This window comes from Panulirus ornatus, chromosome 19, assembly GCF_036320965.1.
Source record: "Panulirus ornatus isolate Po-2019 chromosome 19, ASM3632096v1, whole genome shotgun sequence".
Lineage (NCBI taxonomy): Eukaryota > Metazoa > Arthropoda > Malacostraca > Decapoda > Palinuridae > Panulirus > Panulirus ornatus.
The window spans coordinates 24,789,607-24,807,548 of record NC_092242.1 but is presented as its reverse complement, the minus strand read 5'-3'; the positions used below and the strand labels follow the sequence as shown (position 1 = coordinate 24,807,548).

The following is a 17,942-nucleotide window of genomic DNA, read 5'->3' as shown; positions in this document are numbered from 1 at the left end:
ATCTATAGATGCATTTAGGGTCCAGTTAAAAAAATGGATAATTTTACCAAAATTTGGATAATGGATTGGAGTTTCAAAAATAGATTTCTTTTAAGATAATCTGCATGTTTATGGAGAAAGTACATCATTGAATAAACTTTAGAAATTAATTTGTTGAAACTTTCTTTTGGCAGGCCCTAGACTTGTTAGATAAACTCCTCACCTTGGATCCAAGTAAGAGAATAGATTCTTCCAGTGCTCTGGATCACGACTTCTTCTGGACAGACCCAATGCCAAGTGATCTATCTAAGATGTTGTCACAGCACACTCAGGTATGATGTAGCTTAATGCAATGAAGTGTCAGCTGGGAAGTAGAGTAAGATACATCATTTTTACTTGCCTAAGGGTGCGTAAGACAAGGGAGCAAATGGGAACTTCAGTGAAGGGCGTAAATGGGGAGGTGATAACAAGTAGCGGTGATGTGAGAAGGAGATGGAATGAGTATTTTGAAGGTTTGTTGAATGTGTCTGATGACAGAGTGGCAGATATAGGGTGTTTTGGTCGAGGTGGTGTGCAAAGTGAGAGGGTTAGGGAAAATGATTTGGTAAACAGAGAAGAGGTAGTAAAAGCTTTGCGGAAGATGAAAGCCGGCAAGGCAGCAGGTTTGGATGGTATTGCAGTGGAATTTATTAAGAAAGGGGGTGACTGTATTGTTGACTGGTTGGTAAGGTTATTTAATGTATGTATGACTCATGGTGAGGTGCCTGAGGATTGGCGGAATGCGTGCATAGTGCCATTGTACAAAGGCAAAGGGGATAAGAGTGAGTGCTCAAATTACAGAGGTATAAGTTTGTTGAGTATTCCTGGTAAATTATATGGGAGGGTATTGATTGAGAGGGTGAAGGCATGTACAGAGCATCAGATTGGGGAAGAGCAGTGCGGTTTCAGAAGTGGTAGAGGATGTGTGGATCAGGTGTTTGCTTTGAAGAATGTATGTGAGAAATACTTAGAAAAGCAAATGGATTTGTATGTAGCATTTATGGATCTGGAGAAGGCATATGATAGAGTTGATAGAGATGCTCTGTGGAAGGTATTAAGAATATATGGTGTAGGAGGCAAGTTGTTAGAGGCAGTGAAAAGTTTTTATCGAGGATGTAAGGCATGTGTACGTGTAGGAAGAGAGGAAAGTGATTGGTTCTCAGTGAATGTAGGTTTGCGGCAGGGGTGTGTGATGTCTCCATGGTTGTTTAATTTGTTTATGGATGGGGTTGTAAAGGAGGTAAATGCAAGAGTCCTGGAAAGAGGGGCAAGTATGAAGTCTGTTGGGGATGAGAGAGCTTGGGAAGTGAGTCAATTGTTGTTCGCTGATGATACAGCGCTGGTGGCTGATTCATGTGAGAAACTGCAGAAGCTGGTGACTGAGTTTGGTAAAGTGTGTGGAAGAAGAAAGTTGAGAGTAAATGTGAATAAGAGCAAGGTTATTAGGTACAGTAGGGGTGAGGGTCAAGTCAATTGGGAGGTGAGTTTGAATGGAGAAAAACTGGAGGAAGTGAAGTGTTTTAGATATCTGGGAGTGGATCTGTCAGCGGATGGAACCATGGAAGCGGAAGTGGATCATAGGGTGGGGGAGGGGGCGAAAATTTTGGGAGCCTTGAAAAATGTGTGGAAGTCGAGAACATTATCTCGGAAAGCAAAAATGGGTATGTTTGAGGGAATAGTGGTTCCAACAATGCTGTATGGTTGCGAGGCGTGGGCTATGGATAGAGATGTGCGCAGGAGGATGGATGTGCTGGAAATGAGATGTTTGAGGACAATGTGTGGTGTGAGGTGGTTTGATCGAGTAAGTAACGTAAGGGTAAGAGAGATGTGTGGAAATAAAAAGAGCGTGGTCGAGAGAGCAGAAGAGGGTGTTTTGAAATGGTTTGGGCACATGGAGAGAATGAGTGAGGAGAGATTGACCAAGAGGATATATGTGTCGGAGGTGGAGGGAACGAGGAGAAGAGGGAGACCAAATTGGAGGTGGAAAGATGGAGTGAAAAAGATTTTGTGTGATCGGGGCCTGAACATGCAGGAGGGTGAAAGGAGGGCAAGAAATAGAGTGAATTGGAGTCATGTGGTATACAGGGGTTGACGTGCTGTCAGTGGATTGAAGCAAGGCATGTGAAGCGTCTGGGGTAAACCATGGAAAGCTGTGTAGGTATGTATATTTGCGTGTCTGGACGTGTGTATGTACATGTGTATGGGGGGGGGGGTTGGGCCATTTTCTTTCGTCTGTTTCCTTGCGCTACCTCGCAAACGCGGGAGACAGCGACAAAGTATAAAAAAAAAAAAAAAAAAAGAATGTATGAGACAAAATGAGTGCATACTTTTTTTTTTATATACAGTGAATTATGTATTACGGTTTCAGTTATGGGAATCACTTATTGTTGGTTGAGAAATTTTGCATGTTTTTGCTGAATCCGTTTTCATTCTCTTGCAGAGTATGTTTGAGTATTTAGCCCCAGCAAGAAGACCAGGCGCATCAAATCGACCAGTGATTCAGCCCCGGCAAGCAGACAATGTGTCTTCTTATCAAGAACGTGTATATTAAGTAGCAAGTGTGCTTTGAGAAGAGGGTAATTAGTTTCCTATAGTTATATTCTTGCACAGTATTGTCATGTGTCTTGGGTAAGTATTGTTGGTTATAGAAGAACTGCATAATTTCACCTGATGACGGACCATTGTTTACATGCAGAATATATCTGTATCCCAGTACTTGTTCGGATAGTACTTAAGATGGCTGACGTGAAAGTGGTGGTTTAAGGCTCAAGTTTTATGGCCTTATGATGAATGATCTGTAACTGTTTAAGAATACCAAATTCTTTAGATTGACAGGCATTGATTATGTAACCTGTAAGTACACTAATCTGAGTAATTTAAGATTCCATCTAGTAGATTATTTGTTTGTTTGTTTTTGTGGATGTTTTCGTTATTGAAAGTATTTTGATATTCATGGTTTATTTTCATTAAACTAATGAATAGTCTGGCAAGGGATCCTCCTTGAAAATCAACTGTTTAGACTTTTCTGAAAAGTATATCCTTTTAAGCAAAAATAAAAGAATTAGCAAGAGAAGCTTAGAATATGGTGGAGTATGGGCATGGAAAGATTCTTTTTAATGGTATGTTTTGTTTTTGTCATGATTTTTTGCATTTAGGAATGTCTGTACTGTGTGGGTATTATGTTTGAGGAAAGGAACCTGAATGTTCTAGCTTTGGGTGAAACAAAGCTCAAGGATAAGGGAGAAGAATGGTTTGAGAATGTCTTAGGTTAAAGTCGGATGTTAACATGGGGGTGAGAGTGCGAAGGAAGAGATACCTCTTCTGCGGAAAAAGGAGTTCTAGGAATGTGCGAAAGAGTGTAAGTAGGTGAGCCCCAGACTGATGTGGTCAAAAATGAAAGTGGATTACAAGAGGTGGGTGATTATTGGTGCTTGTGCACTAAGCCCCAAGAAGGATGCTGATAGTGAGTGTTTAGAGAGCAGCTGAGTAAGTGCGTCAGCAGTTTTGAAGGGAGATCCCATGGGTTAGTGAAGGGTGATTTGAATGCAAAAGTGGGTAGCTTGGCAGTTGTGGGTATTAATAGTTGTCTTCTGCCAGTGAACTGTTAAGGGTGAGTGTTCCCATAGGGATTGGATATCAGAGATAAATTAGATAGGTAAATAGATAGATAGATACTAGTTGGTAGGCAGCCAACAACCAGGGAGGTACATTATCAGTACTACCCGTCTGGATATTGAGTGGGTTAGTTATAGCTGTGTAGTGAGCCAGCTCTTCATTAGTTGACAGTTTGCACTCCTCTGACCCAAGTAGCCATCTTCTTATATCCGCCTTATCGACATGTGGACTGCTGGCATTTTGTCACACAAACATACAGTCTCTCCTTGTTGCACATAACATTTGACAACACTCAACTCATTCAGCTCATTCTTTGTACCTAGAGTTACCTGCTGTGAGTGCTGTGGGCTAGCCCTGCCTTTTTGGTGAAATGGTAGGAGCACTAGATTGAAGTATTAGGTGTGAACGTTATGCATGAGTATAAGGTAGAAACATTAGATAGAAGTAGTAAGCAGGAACTTCCGGTGGGAGCATGAGGTAGAATTAGCAGGTTGGAACATTAGATATACACATTAGGTAGAAGTAGTCAGTTGGAACATTAGGTAGGAGACTTTGGAAACAATGCATTAGAGGTGCTCTCTGCTAGTGGTGTGTTAAGGATGAGGACTAAAAGCTAAGAAGTGGCATGGGAGTTCACCAGTTATGGAAACTCTTTTGCTGTGGCTACTCCCTTTAAAGGAGCTCCTGGATGGTAATGACATTAGAGATACAGATAGAATTGAAATAGGAAAAAAATGTAAAGTTTTGAGCTGACAAAGAACTAGGTATTGGGAATGGCTGGTTTAAAAAGAGGGTCTTACAAAATTTAAGTAGGAAAGATTGTAAGTGGGTAAAATTGGAGTGAAAAAGATTTTGAGCAATCAGGGCCTGAACATGCATGAGGGTGAGAGGCGTGCAAGGAATGGAGTGAATTGGAACAATGTGGTATACCAGGGTCAATGTGCTTTGTCTCTCCTTTTCTCTTTTAAATTCTTTGTTTACCAAATTGTCACACTTAATCATACATGATCACTTTTGCCAGTTGTTGTAATCTATACAGTATTCTCACCATCCATATTATTATACATGAAGACAAGGTCAAGCAATGATGGTGTATCAGTCTCTCTTATCCTGGTGTGTTCATTGTCATATTGGTCTAGGAATTTTTCTATACAAACTCTTAAAAACTTGTGTCATCATGATTCCCTCTCATGATGAAAATTTAAATTCCCCAGTCTTTCACATTAGAAGTAAAGTGCTCTATCGTCAGTACATTACCATTTTTGAAAAGTGTTTTCACTGCTTCCTGAAACTTACTGATTATTCTTTCCTTGTAATCATTGTATGTTATTTCTGGATCATTGAAATTCTTTGGAGGATTATAAAAGAACACCTCTGGTTACTCATCCTAGTATCTTTTTTTGGATTTGGCCATCTTCCACTATTTTTTCTCTTTGCTCATACTCTCGTGCTCCTATTTGGGTGGTACAGGTGGCATCTTATCTCTTTTAAGTTTTGTGCCTGATTTTAGATATTTTGTATGAGTCACTGTAAAACTTAGGAAATGGCATGTTGGATAAGGCACTTTGAATTGCAGTATAACAGAATTTGCATGTTAGTAAGAATATAATCGTAGATATTATCCCTGGGGATAGGGGAGAAAGAATACTTCCCACGCATTCCTCACGTGTCGTAGAAGGCGACTAAAGGGGACGGGAGCAGGGGGCTGGAAACCCTCCCCTCCTTGTATTTAACTTTGTAAAAAGGGAAACAGAAGAAGGAGTCACGCGGGGAGTGGTCATCCTCCTCGAAGGCTCAGATTGGAGTGTCTAAATGTGTGTGGATGTAACCAAGATGAGAAAAAAGGAGAGACACGTAGTATGTTTGAGGAAAGGAACCTGGATGTTTTGGCTCTGAGTGAAACGAAGCTCAAGGGTAAAGGGGAATAGTGGCTTAGGAATGTCTTGGGAGTAAAGTCAGGGGTTTGTGAGAGCACAAGAGCAAGGGAAGGAGTAGCACTACTCCTGAAACAAGAGTGGTGGGAGTATGTGATAGACTGTAAGAAAGTAAACTCTAGATTGATATGGGTAAAACTGAAAGTGGATGGAGAGAGATGGGTGATTATTGGTGCATATGCACCTGGGCATGAGAAGAAAGATCATGAGAGGCAAGTGTTTTGGCAGCAGCTTAGTGAGTGTGTTAGTAGTTTTGATGCACGAGACAGGGTTATAGTGATGGGTGATTTGAATGCAAAGGTAAGTACTGTGGCAGTTGAGGGAATAATTGGTGTACATGGGGTGTTCAGTGTTGTAAATGGAAATGGTGAAGAGCTTGTAGATTTATGTGCTGAAAAAGGACTGGTGATTGAGAATACCTTGGTTTAAAAAGCGAGATATACATAAGTATACGTATGTAAGTAGGAGAGATGGTCAGAGAGCGTTATTGGATTACATATTAATTGATAGGTGCGTGAAAGAGAGACTTTTGGATGTTAATGTGCTGAGAGGTGCAACTGGAGGGATGTCTGATCATTATCTTGTGGAGGCGAAGGTGAAGATTTGTAGAGGTTTTCAGAAAAGAAGAGAGAATGTTGGGGTGAAGAGAGTGGTGAGAGTAAGTGAGTTTGGGAAGGAGACTTGTGTGAGGAAGTACCAGGAGTGACTGAGTACAGAATGGAAAAAGGTGAGAACAAAGGAGGTAAGGGGAGTGGGGGAGGAATGGAATGTATTTAGGGAAGCAGTGATAGCTTGTGCAAAAGATGCTTGTGGCATGAGAAGCGTTGAAGGTGGGCAGATTAGAAAGGGTATTGAGTGGTAGGATGAAGAAGTAAGATTATTAGTGAAAGAGAAGAGAGAAGCATTTGGATGATTTTTGCAGGGAAATAATGCAAATGAGTGGAAGATGTATAAAAGAAAGAGACAGGAGGTCAAGAGAACGGTGCAAGAGATGAAAAAGAGGGCAAATGAGAGTTGGGATGAGAGAGCATCATTAAATTTTAGGGAGAATAAGAAGATGTTATGGAAGGAGGTAAATAAAGTGCGAAAGACAAGGGAACAAATGGGAACATTAGTGAAGGGGGCTAATGGCGAGGTGATAACAAGTAGTGGTGATGTGAGAAGGGGATAAAGTGAGTATTTTGAAGGTTTGTTGAATGTGTTTGATGATAGAGTGGCAGATATATAGGGTGTTTTGGTCTTCGTGTTGTGCAAAGTGAGAGGATTAGGGAAAATGATTTGGTAAACAGAGAAGAGGTAGTAAAAGCTTTGCAGAAGATGAAAGCTGGCAAGGCAGCGGTTTTGGATGGTATTGCACTGGAATTTATTAAAAAAGGGGGTGACTGTATTGTTCACTGGTTGGTAAGGTTGTTTAATGTATGTATGACTCATGGTGAGGTGCCTGAGGATTGGCAGAATGCTTGCATAGTGCCATTGTACAAAGGCAAAGGGTATAAAAGTGAGTGCTCAAATTACAGAGGTATAACTTTGTTGAGTATTCCTGGTAAATTATATGGGAGGGTATTGATTGAGAGGGTGAAGGCATGTACAAAGCATCAGATTGGGGAAGAGCAGTGTGGTTTCATGAGTGGTAGAGGATGTGTGGATCAGGTGTTTGCTTTGAGGAATGTATGCGAGAAATACTTAGAAAAGCAAATGGATTGTTTTTTTTTGTTTTTTTTTATACCTCGTCGCTGTCTCCCGCGTTTGCGAGGTAGCGCAAGGAAACAAACGAAAGAAATGGCCCAACCCCCCCCATACACATGTACATACATACGTCCACACACGCAAATATACATACCTACATAGCTTTCCATGGTTTACCCCGGACGCTTCACATGCCTTGATTCAATCCACTGACAGCACGTCAACCCCTGTATACCACATCGCTCCAATTCACTCTATTCCTTGCCCTCCTTTCACCCTCCTGCATGTTCAGGCCCCGATCACACAAAATCCTTTTCACTCCATCTTTCCACCTCCAATTTGGTCTCCCTCTTCTCCTCGTTCCCTCCACCTCCGACACATATATCCTCTTGGTCAATCTTTCCTCACTCATTCTCTCCATGTGCCCAAACCACTTCAAAACACCCTCTTCTGCTCTCTCAACCACGCTCTTTTTATTTCCACACATCTCTCTTACCCTTACGTTACTTACTCGATCAAACCACCTCACACCACACATTGTCCTCAAACATCTCATTTCCAGCACATCCATCCTCCTGCGCACAACTCTATCCATAGCCCACGCCTCGCAACCATACAACATTGTTGGAACCACTATTCCTTCAAACATACCCATTTTTGCTTTCCGGGATAATGTTCTCGACCTCCACACATTTTTCAAGGCTCCCAAAATTTTCGCCCCCTCCCCCACCCTATGATCCACTTCCGCTTCCATGCTTCCATCCGCTGACAGATCCACTCCCAGATATCTAAAACACTTCACTTCCTCCAGTTTTTCTCCATTCAAACTCACCTCCCAATTGACTTGACCCTCAACCCTACTGTACCTTACTAACCTTGCTCTTATTCACATTTACTCTTAACTTTCTTCTTCCACACACTTTACCAAACTCCGTCACCAGCTTCTGCAGTTTCTCACATGAATCCGCCACCAGCGCTGTATCATCAGCGAACAACAACTGACTCACTTCCCAAGCTCTCTCATCCCCAACAGACTTCATACTTGCCCCTCTTTCCGAGACTCTTGCATTTACCTCCCTAACAACCCCATCCATAAACAAATTAAACAACCATGGAGACATCACACACCCCTGCCGCAAACCTACATTCACTGAGAACCAATCACTTTCCTCTCTTCCTACACGTACACATGCCTTACATCCTCGATAAAAACTTTTCACTGCTTCTAACAACTTGCCTCCCACACCATATATTCTTAATACCTTCCACAGAGCATCTCTATCAACTCTATCATATGCCTTCTCCAGATCCATAAATGCTACATACAAATCCATTTGCTTTTCTAAGTATTTCTCACATACATTCTTCAAAGCAAACACCTGATCCACACATCCTCTACCACTTCTGAAACCACACTGCTCTTCCCCAATCTGATGCTCTGTACATGCCTTCACCCTCTCAATCAATACCCTCCCATATAATTTACCAGGAATACTCAACAAACTTATACCTCTGTAATTTGAGCACTCACTCTTATCCCCTTTGCCTTTGTACAATGGCACTATGCACGCATTCCGCCAATCCTCAGGCACCTCACCATGAGTCATACATACATTAAATAACCTTACCAACCAGTCAACAATACAGTCACCCCCTTTTTTTATAAATTCCACTGCAATACCATCCAAACCTGCTGCCTTGCCGGCTTTCATCTTCCGCAAAGCTTTTACTACCTCTTCTCTGTTTACCAAATCATTTTCCCTAACCCTCTCACTTTGCACACCACCTCGACCCAAACACCCTATATCTGCCACTCTGTCATCAGACACATTCAACAAACCTTCAAAATACTCATTCCATCTCCTTCTCACATCACCACTACTTGTTATCACCTCCCCATTTACGCCCTTCACTGAAGTTCCCATTTGCTCCCTTGTCTTACGCACCCTATTTACCTCCTTCCAGAACATCTTTTTATTCTCCCTAAAATTTACTGATAGTCTCTCACCCCAACTCTCATTTGCCCTTTTTTTCACCTCTTGCACCTTTCTCTTGACCTCTTGTCTCTTTCTTTTATACTTCTCCCACTCAATTGCATTTTTTCCCTGCAAAAATCGTCCAAATGCCTCCCTCTTCTCTTTCACTAATACTCTTACTTCTTCATCCCACCACTCACTACCCTTTCTAAACAGCCCACCTCCCACTCTTCTCATGCCACAAGCATCTTTTGCGCAATCCATCACTGATTCCCTAAATACATCCCATTCCTCCCCCACTCCCCTTACTTCCATTGTTCTCACCTTTTTCCATTCTGTACACAGTCTCTCCTGATACTTCCTCACACAGGTCTCCTTCCCAAGCTCACTTACTCTCACCACCTTCTTCACCCCAACATTCACTCTTCTTTTCTGAAAACCCATACTAATCTTCACCTTAGCCTCCACAAGATAATGATCAGACATCCCTCCAGTTGCACCTCTCAGCACATTGACATCCAAAAGTCTCTCTTTCGCACGCCTGTCAAATTAACACGTAATCCAATAACGCTCTCTGGCCATCTCTCCTACTTACATAAGTATACTTATGTATATCTCACTTTTTAAACCAGGTATTCCCAATCATCAGTCCTTTTTCAGCACATAAATCTACAAGCTCTTCACCATTTCCATTTACAACACTGAACACCCCATGCATACCAAATGGATTGTATGTAGCATTTATGGATCTGGAGAAGGCATATGATAGAGTTGATAGAGATGCTCTTTGGAAAGTATTAAGAATATATGGTGTGGGGGGCAAGTTGTTAGAAGCAGTGAAAAGTTTTTATCGAGGATGTAAGGCATGTGTACGTGTAGGAAGAGAGGAAAGTGATTGGTTCTCAGTGAATGTAGGTTTGCAGCAGGGGTGCATGATGTCTCCATGGCTGTTAATTTGTTTATGTATGGGGTTGTTGGAAAGGTGAATGCAAGAGTTTTGGAAATAGGGGCAAGTATGCAGTCTGTTGTGGATGAGAGAGCTTGGGAAGTGAGGCAGTTGTTGTTCACTGGTGATACAGCGCTGGTGGCTGATTCGGGTGAGAAACTGCAGAAGCTGGTGACTGAGTTTGGGAAAGTGTGTGAAAGAAAAAAGCTGAGATTAAATGTGAACAAGAGCAAGGTTATTAGGTACAGTAGGGTTGAGGGACAAGTCAATTGGGAGGTAAGTTTTAGATATCTGGGAGTGGATTTGGCAGCGGATGGAACCATGGAAGCAGAAGTGAATCATAGGGTGGGGGAGGGGGCGAAAGTTCTGGGAGTGTTGAAGAATGTGTGGAAGTCGAGAACATTATCTCGGAAAGCAAAAATGGGTGTTTGAAGGAATAGTGGTTCCAACAATGTTATATGGTTGTGAGGTATGGGCTATAGATAGAGTTGTGCGGAGGAGGGTAGATGTGCTGGAAATGAGATGTTCAAGGACAGTATGTGGTGTGAGATGGTTTGATCGAGTGAGTAATAATAGGGTAAGAGAGATGTGTGGTAATAAAAAGAGTGTGGTTGAGAAAGCATAAGAGGATGTTTTGAAATGGTTTGGTCATGTGGAGAGAATGAGTGAGGAAAGACTGACCAAGAGGATATATGTGTCAGAGGTGGAGGGAACAAGGAGAAGTGGGAGACCAAATTGGAGGTGGAAAGATGGAGTGAAAAAGATTTTGAGTGATCGGGGCCTGAACATGCAGGAGGGTGAAAGGCGTGCAAGGAATATAGTGAATTGGAACGATGTGGTATACCTGGGTCGATGTGCCAGGGCATTTGAAGCGTCTGGGGTAAACCATGGAAAGTTCTGTGGGGCCTGGATGTGGAAAGGGAGCTGTGGTTTCGGTGCATTATTACATGACAGCTAGAGACTGAATATGAACGAAAGTGGCCTTTGTTGTCTTTTCCTAGCGCTACCTCACGCACATGAAGGGGGAGGGGGTTGTTATTTTCACATGTGGCGAGGTGGCGATGGGAATGAATAACGGCAGACAGTATGAATTATGTACATGTGTATATATGTATATATCTGTGTGTGTATATATATGTAAAAGTTGAGATGTATAGGTATGTATATTTGCGTGTGTGGACGTGTATGTATATACATGTGTATGTGGGTGGGTTGGGCCATTCTTTCGTCTGTTTCTTTGCGCTACCTCGCTAACACGGGAGACCGGCAAAACAAAATAAATAAATATAAATATGTACAGAGCATCAGATTGGGGAAGAGCAGTGTGGTTTCAGAAGTGGTAGAGGATGTGTGGATCAGGTGTTTGCTTTGAAGAATGTATGTGAGAAATACTTAGAGAAACAGATGGATTTGTATGTAGCTTTTATGGATCTGGAGGATGCATATGATAAGGTTTATAGAGATGCTTTGTGGAAGATTTTAAGAGTATATGGTGTGGGAGGTAAGTTGTTTGAAGCGATGAAAAGTTTTTACTAAGGATGTAAGGTATTTGTACGAGTAGGAAGAGATGAGAGTATTGGTTCCCAGTAAATGGCGGTCTGCAGCGGTGGTTTGTGATGTCCACATGGTTGTCTAATTTGTTTATGGATGGGGTGGTTAGGGAGGTAAATGCAAAAGTTTTAAAAAGAGGAGTGAGTATGTAGTCTGTTGAGGAATGAGAGGGCTTGGGAAGTGAGTCAGTTGTTGTTCACCAATGATACAGCTCTAGTGGCTGATTTGTGTGAGAAACTGCAGAAGTTGGTGTCTGAGTTTTGAAAAGTGTGTGAAAGGAGAAATTTGAGATTAAATGTGAATAAGTGCAAGGTTAATAGGTTCAGTAGGGTTGAGGGACAAGTAAATTGCAAGTTTGAATGGAGAAAAACTGAGGAAGTGATGTGTTTTAGATATCTGGGAGCGGACGTAGCAGCAGATGGAACCATGTAAGCATAAGTGAGTCACAGGATGGGGGGAGAGGGTGAAGGTTCTAGGAAGTGATGAAGAATGTTTGGAAAGAGAGAATATTATCTGAGAGAGCAGTAATAGGTATGTTTGAAGGAATAGTAGTTCCAACAAAGTTATATGCATGTGAGACATGGGCTATATAGAGGGTTGTATGCAAGCAGGTGGATGTGTTGGAAATGAAATGTTTGAGGACAATATGTGGTGTGAGGTGGTTTGATCAAGTAAGTAATGAAAGGGTAAGAGAGATGTGTGAAAATAAAAAGAGTGTGGTTGAGAGAGCAGAAGAGGGTGTGTTGAAATGGTTTCAACATATGGAGAGAATAAGTGAGGAAAGATTGACAAAGAGGATTATGTGTAAGAGGTGAATGGAAGAAGGAAAAGCAGGAGACCAAATTGGAGGTGGAAGAATGGAGTCAAAAAGATTTTGAGCGATCGGGGCCCGAACTTAAGGAGGATGAGAGGCATGCAAGGAATAGAGTGAATTGGAACAATGTGGTATACTGGGGTCAACATGCTGTCAATGGACTGACCCAGGTTATGTGATGCATCTGGGGTAAACCATGGAAAGGTCTGTGGAGCCTGGATGTGGAAAGGAAGCTGTGGTTTCGGTGCATTACACGTGACAGCTAGAGACTGACTGTGAACATATTGTGGCCTTTTCTGTTTATTTTCCCTGTTTCCTGTGGGCAGGGTAGCACCAGAAATGGATGAAGGCAAGCAAGTACGAATATGTACATGTGTATTTATGTTTATGTATGTATATGTGCATAAATGGCCGTTTATGTATGTATATGTGTATTTGAGTGGATGTGCTATTCTTTGTTTGTTTCCTGGCACTACCTTGCTAACATGGGAAACAACGATTATGTATAATGATAATATTTTGTAGAATACAAAGTTTGCATTTGTGAAAAGAACAATAGGTCAATTTAATGGTCAGTTCTATATGCTTTGATTACAATTAAACAAAGCTTTTTCTTTTTCCTCAAAGAATGAACCATGGTCCTGTCCTGTGATAAACTGCACTAGTGTTATTTCCACTGGAAAATAATGAAGATGTCAAGTCCAGGGATTCAGGTAGTCACAGCATAACAGTTAAGTTGTTTGAAAGAGGATTTATATGTTTAGATTTTTGTAAAATAGTGATTATAAAAAATACTGTATTTACCAAATACATTATCAGTATGATGTGAGACTGCTTGTCCATCCTTATCTGTTGTTGTTGTAGTCACCTGCCAGCTATTGATACACCAGATTGTATGTAATGAATGAAGCTTTTTGACATTTATAATACTTCTGTATACTATAGTACATACCTGTGTAGCTTTATAGATAGATTTTGCTGTAGTTTTCTCATTGTGTACTCTTATGTTCTTCCTTATCTCACTGTTTCTTGCCTTAGTGAAGTAGTGTTAGGAACAGACATCTCAGCCCAATAGGAAAAATCCTCATTTGGCTTCCTCATGTGTTCTTTCTTTTGAAAAGAAATAATACATAAAGGGAGGATTTTTAGGCCCCCCCCCCAATCTTGATCCTCTTAGTTGCCTTCTACTACTCACAGGAGATATGTGGGTAGTATTCTTTCTCCTTTATCCCCAGGAATTTTTTGTATGATAAGTAGGTTAAAAATATTAATGAAAAATATGTATTAGGGCAGATTAACATTTTATCTCTTAGCCATTGACTAATGTGTGGCATTTAGCACAACAGTGAAGAGTCCACTATAGGCTTAAAAATTGTTTTTTATGTAATACCAGAATTGTCTGGTCTTCCTATGTCAGATGACAGTGCACACAAAATGGCTGGTTTGTCATTGTCTTACTGGAATTTCTGTGGTTTTGGAATGGATGAACAACCATGGATTTAAGCTAGAAAATTTAGAAACTGGGAGGGTGATAACACTGAGCACACCAGATGCAGGAACGTGGGAGCATCAATCTAGTAGGCTCTTGACACAGCTATTGAGCATCAAGCCAAGGCCACGAGCCAGTCTTACTCTTAGTTCTTGTATTTAATCATGTGTGCTGTGCTTATGCTTGCTATTTTTGTTATTAATTTTGTGAAAATAATGTGCTAAATGAGTTCTTCTGATAATGAAATGCAGCCTATTGATTGAGGCTTCTTTTGGATGAGAAAGAGGAATGTAAAACAGTATAAAAGTTTGGCATTGAGGGAGAAACCTTGCCTTTTTGGTTATTACTATTATTGTTATTATTATCATTATTATTATTTATTTTTCTTTTTATACTTTGTCGCTGTCTCCTGCGTTAGCAAGGTAGCGCTAATTATTATTGTTGTTATTATTATTATTATTATTATTATTGATCATATTATTATTATTATTATTATTATTATTATTATTATTATTGTTATTATTATTATCATTATTATTATTGTTATTGTTATTATCAGTATTTTTATTATGCATGCTCTGTGGAACACATTATCCTTTCTCTTATGTCATTTTGTAATCTGTTGGAAAATATCTTCAAAATTAGGGAAATTTATCAAAACCTATCAATTATTGCCCATGTTATGGCTATTTACTTTCTTAAAACTTGGATGCTTATTTTCTTAATAGTTGAATTGGGCATGCTCATCACTATTGTTCTTAATGCCTCACATGGTGTTTGCTACTTGGTTATGCTTTCTGCTACAAGTGCCCATTAGCTTGTTACCATTCATCATGAATTTGATCATAATGTACAGTGCTACTTATTTTGAATAAGGAATTTGTTTTCCATTCTCATCCTGGAATTTGTTGTAGTGCAGTTTTAGCTTATTTGCTGAAAAAATTAGTTTGACAGCTTAAGTTTGTATCAAGTGGTTTGTTCAGGCAAATTTTGCCGATGTAAGTACCTTAAAATTCTTAATTTTTCTTCATTGTTTCCAAAATCCTCTACAGACTCAGGCTGTCTGGATATGCCATAGGCATTTTATGATGTCTATAGTCACAAGTTATCATAATAAGACCTCATTAATCCTTATAACCCCTAAGAAGACTTGCTGAGGACCAAGGTTGAAAGGCACTGCTTGTTAAAAAGACCTGAGGTCATGACTTAGTGCACCAATGCAACACAACAGATTTACCTCATCAAAAGTACTGTACTTTGCATTGTTTTGTGAAGTAATTTATTTACAAAGCAATGAACTTTGAGTTTTGTTTGTAATGTATTAATAATTAGGAGTTTAGTTTTTGAAGACTAAAGTAGAATTCAAACATGTATTTTACTTGGTCTGAATTGCTTTACTTATTTGATTGTCTTGAGGATTGATTCATAGTATCACTTGGAGTCTTAGGAGAATGTATCAGAACCTTTTCCTGTTGAGAATGTAAGATTGGATTCCTCCCATATATAAGATATAATAGTGATTATGAAAGTAAATGGTAAATAGCATTCTGAGTTTCCATGTTTGACACTGATAAAGTTGTGCTACTTCATGATTATAAGGATTGATAAGTTTGGTATATCCTTCGATAGTTTCATGTATCTTCAGCAACTATCTGTGAGTATTCCTTAATTTTTAGAATTATATAGACATGCAAATTTAGAAAAAGCTATTATTGTTATTGCTTATCATGTTATGATGTTCTAAACCATCGAGGATATTGATGATATGAAACAAGATACTGGTGTTACTGCACTCTTCATGCATGTGGTTGCACAGAGAGTGTAAATTCACCTTCAGGGAGGTTGTATCATTTCATTGGACAGAACGTACATTCATGTCAGGAAACTTTTCACTCCAGAGGATTTCATCACTCCTTGTTCCTGACTGAGGTGCAAACACAAAGTTAAAGGAACCCCATAAAATAAGATGTGGGGTATGATTGAAAAACAACATTCTGTACTTTCTTCCATCATTTGTGATAATTTATTTTATTCATGGTTTCTTTGTAGATTGAATTTTTACCTCAACAGTTTGTCAACAACTTATCATCATATATATATATATATATATATATATATATATATATTTTTTTTTTTTTTTTTCAAACTATTCGCCATTTCCCGCATTAGCGAGGTAGCATTAAGAACAGAGAACTGGGCCTTTGAGGGAATATCCTCACCTGGCCCCCTTCTCTGTTCCTTCCTTTGGAAAAGTAAAAAGAAATAATGAGAGGGGAGGATTTCCAGCCCCCCGCTCCCTCCCCTTTTAGTCGCCTTCTACGACACGCAGGGAACACATGGGAAATATTCTTTCTCCCATATCCTCAGGGATAATATATATATATATATATATATTTTTTTTTTTTTTTTTTTTTTTTATACTTTGTCGCTGTCTCCCGCGTTTGCGAGGTAGCGCAAGGAAACAGACGAAAGAAATGGCCCAACCCCCCCCATACACATGTACATACACACGTCCACACACACAAATATACATACCTACACAGCTTTCCATGGTTTACCCCGGACGCTTCACATGCCTTGATTCAATCCAATATATTTTTTTTTTTTTATTATACTTTGTCGCTGTCTCCCGTGTTTGCGAGGTAGCGCAAGGAAACAGACGAAAGAAATGGCCCAACCCCCCCATACACATGTATATACATACGTCCACACACGCAAATATACATACCTACACAGCTTTCCATGGTTTACCCCAGACGCTTCACATGCCTTGATTCAATCCACTGACAGCACGTCAACCCCGGTATACCACATCGCTCCAATTCACTCTATTCCTTGCCCTCCTTTCACCCTCCTGCATGTTCAGGCCCCGATCACACAAAATCTTTTTCACTCATCTTTCCACCTCCAATTTGGTCTCCCTCTTCTCCTCGTTCCCTCCACCTCCGACACATATATCCTCTTGGTCAATCTTTCCTCACTCATTCTCTCCATGTGCCCAAACCACTTCAAAACACCCTCTTCTGCTCTCTCAACCACGCTCTTTTTATTTCCACACATCTCTCTTACCCTTACGTTACTCACTCGATCAAACCACCTCACACCACACATTGTCCTCAAACATCTCATTTCCAGCACATCCATCCTCCTGCGCACAACTCTATCCATAGCCCACGCCTCGCAACCATACAACATTGTTGGAACCACCATTCCTTCAAACATACCCATTTTTGCTTTCCGAGATAATGTTCTCGACTTCTACACATTCTTCAAGGCCCCCAGAATTTTTGCCCCCTCCCCCACCCTATGATCCACTTCCGCTTCCATGGTTCCATCCGCTGCCAGATCCACTCCCAGATATCTAAAACACTTCACTTCCTCCAGTTTTTCTCCATTCAAACTCACCTCCCAATTGACTTGACCCTCAACCCTACTGTACCTAATAACCTTGCTCTTATTCACATTTACTCTTAACTTTCTTCTTCCACACACTTTACCAAACTCAGTCACCAGCTTCTGCAGTTTCTCACATGAATCAGCCACCAGCGCTGTATCATCAGCGAACAAGAACTGACTCACTTCCCAAGCTCTCTCATCCCCAACAGACTTCATACTTGCCCCTCTTTCCAAAACTCTTGCATTCACCTCCCTAACAACCCCATCCATAAACAAATTAAACAACCATGGAGACATCACACACCCCTGCCGCAAACCTACATTCACTGAGAACCAATCACTTTCCTCTCTTCCTACACGTACACATGCCTTACATCCTCGATAAAAACTTTTCACTGCTTCTAACAACTTTCCTCCCACACCATATATTCTTAATACCTTCCACAGAGCATCTCTATCAACTCTATCATATGCCTTCTCCAGATCCATAAATGCTACATACAAATCCATTTGCTTT

The 17,942-nt window shown here is 40.5% G+C and overlaps 1 protein-coding gene across 2 annotated transcripts in view; it reads left to right on the top strand.

Annotated features, from left to right (window-relative positions):
- LOC139755458 (cyclin-dependent kinase 9-like) overlaps positions 1-16,149 on the top strand; it is a 259,415-nt gene extending 243,266 nt beyond the window's left edge. For both annotated transcript variants that reach the window (XM_071673778.1, XM_071673777.1), the window contains 3 exons: positions 174-311; positions 2,459-2,594; positions 13,168-16,149. In XM_071673778.1, the coding sequence (XP_071529879.1) occupies positions 174-311; positions 2,459-2,569 (249 nt within the window). In that variant the 3' untranslated portion in view covers positions 2,570-2,594; positions 13,168-16,149. The remainder of the gene's footprint in view (positions 1-173; positions 312-2,458; positions 2,595-13,167) is intronic.
- The last annotated feature ends 1,793 nt before the right edge of the window (positions 16,150-17,942 follow it).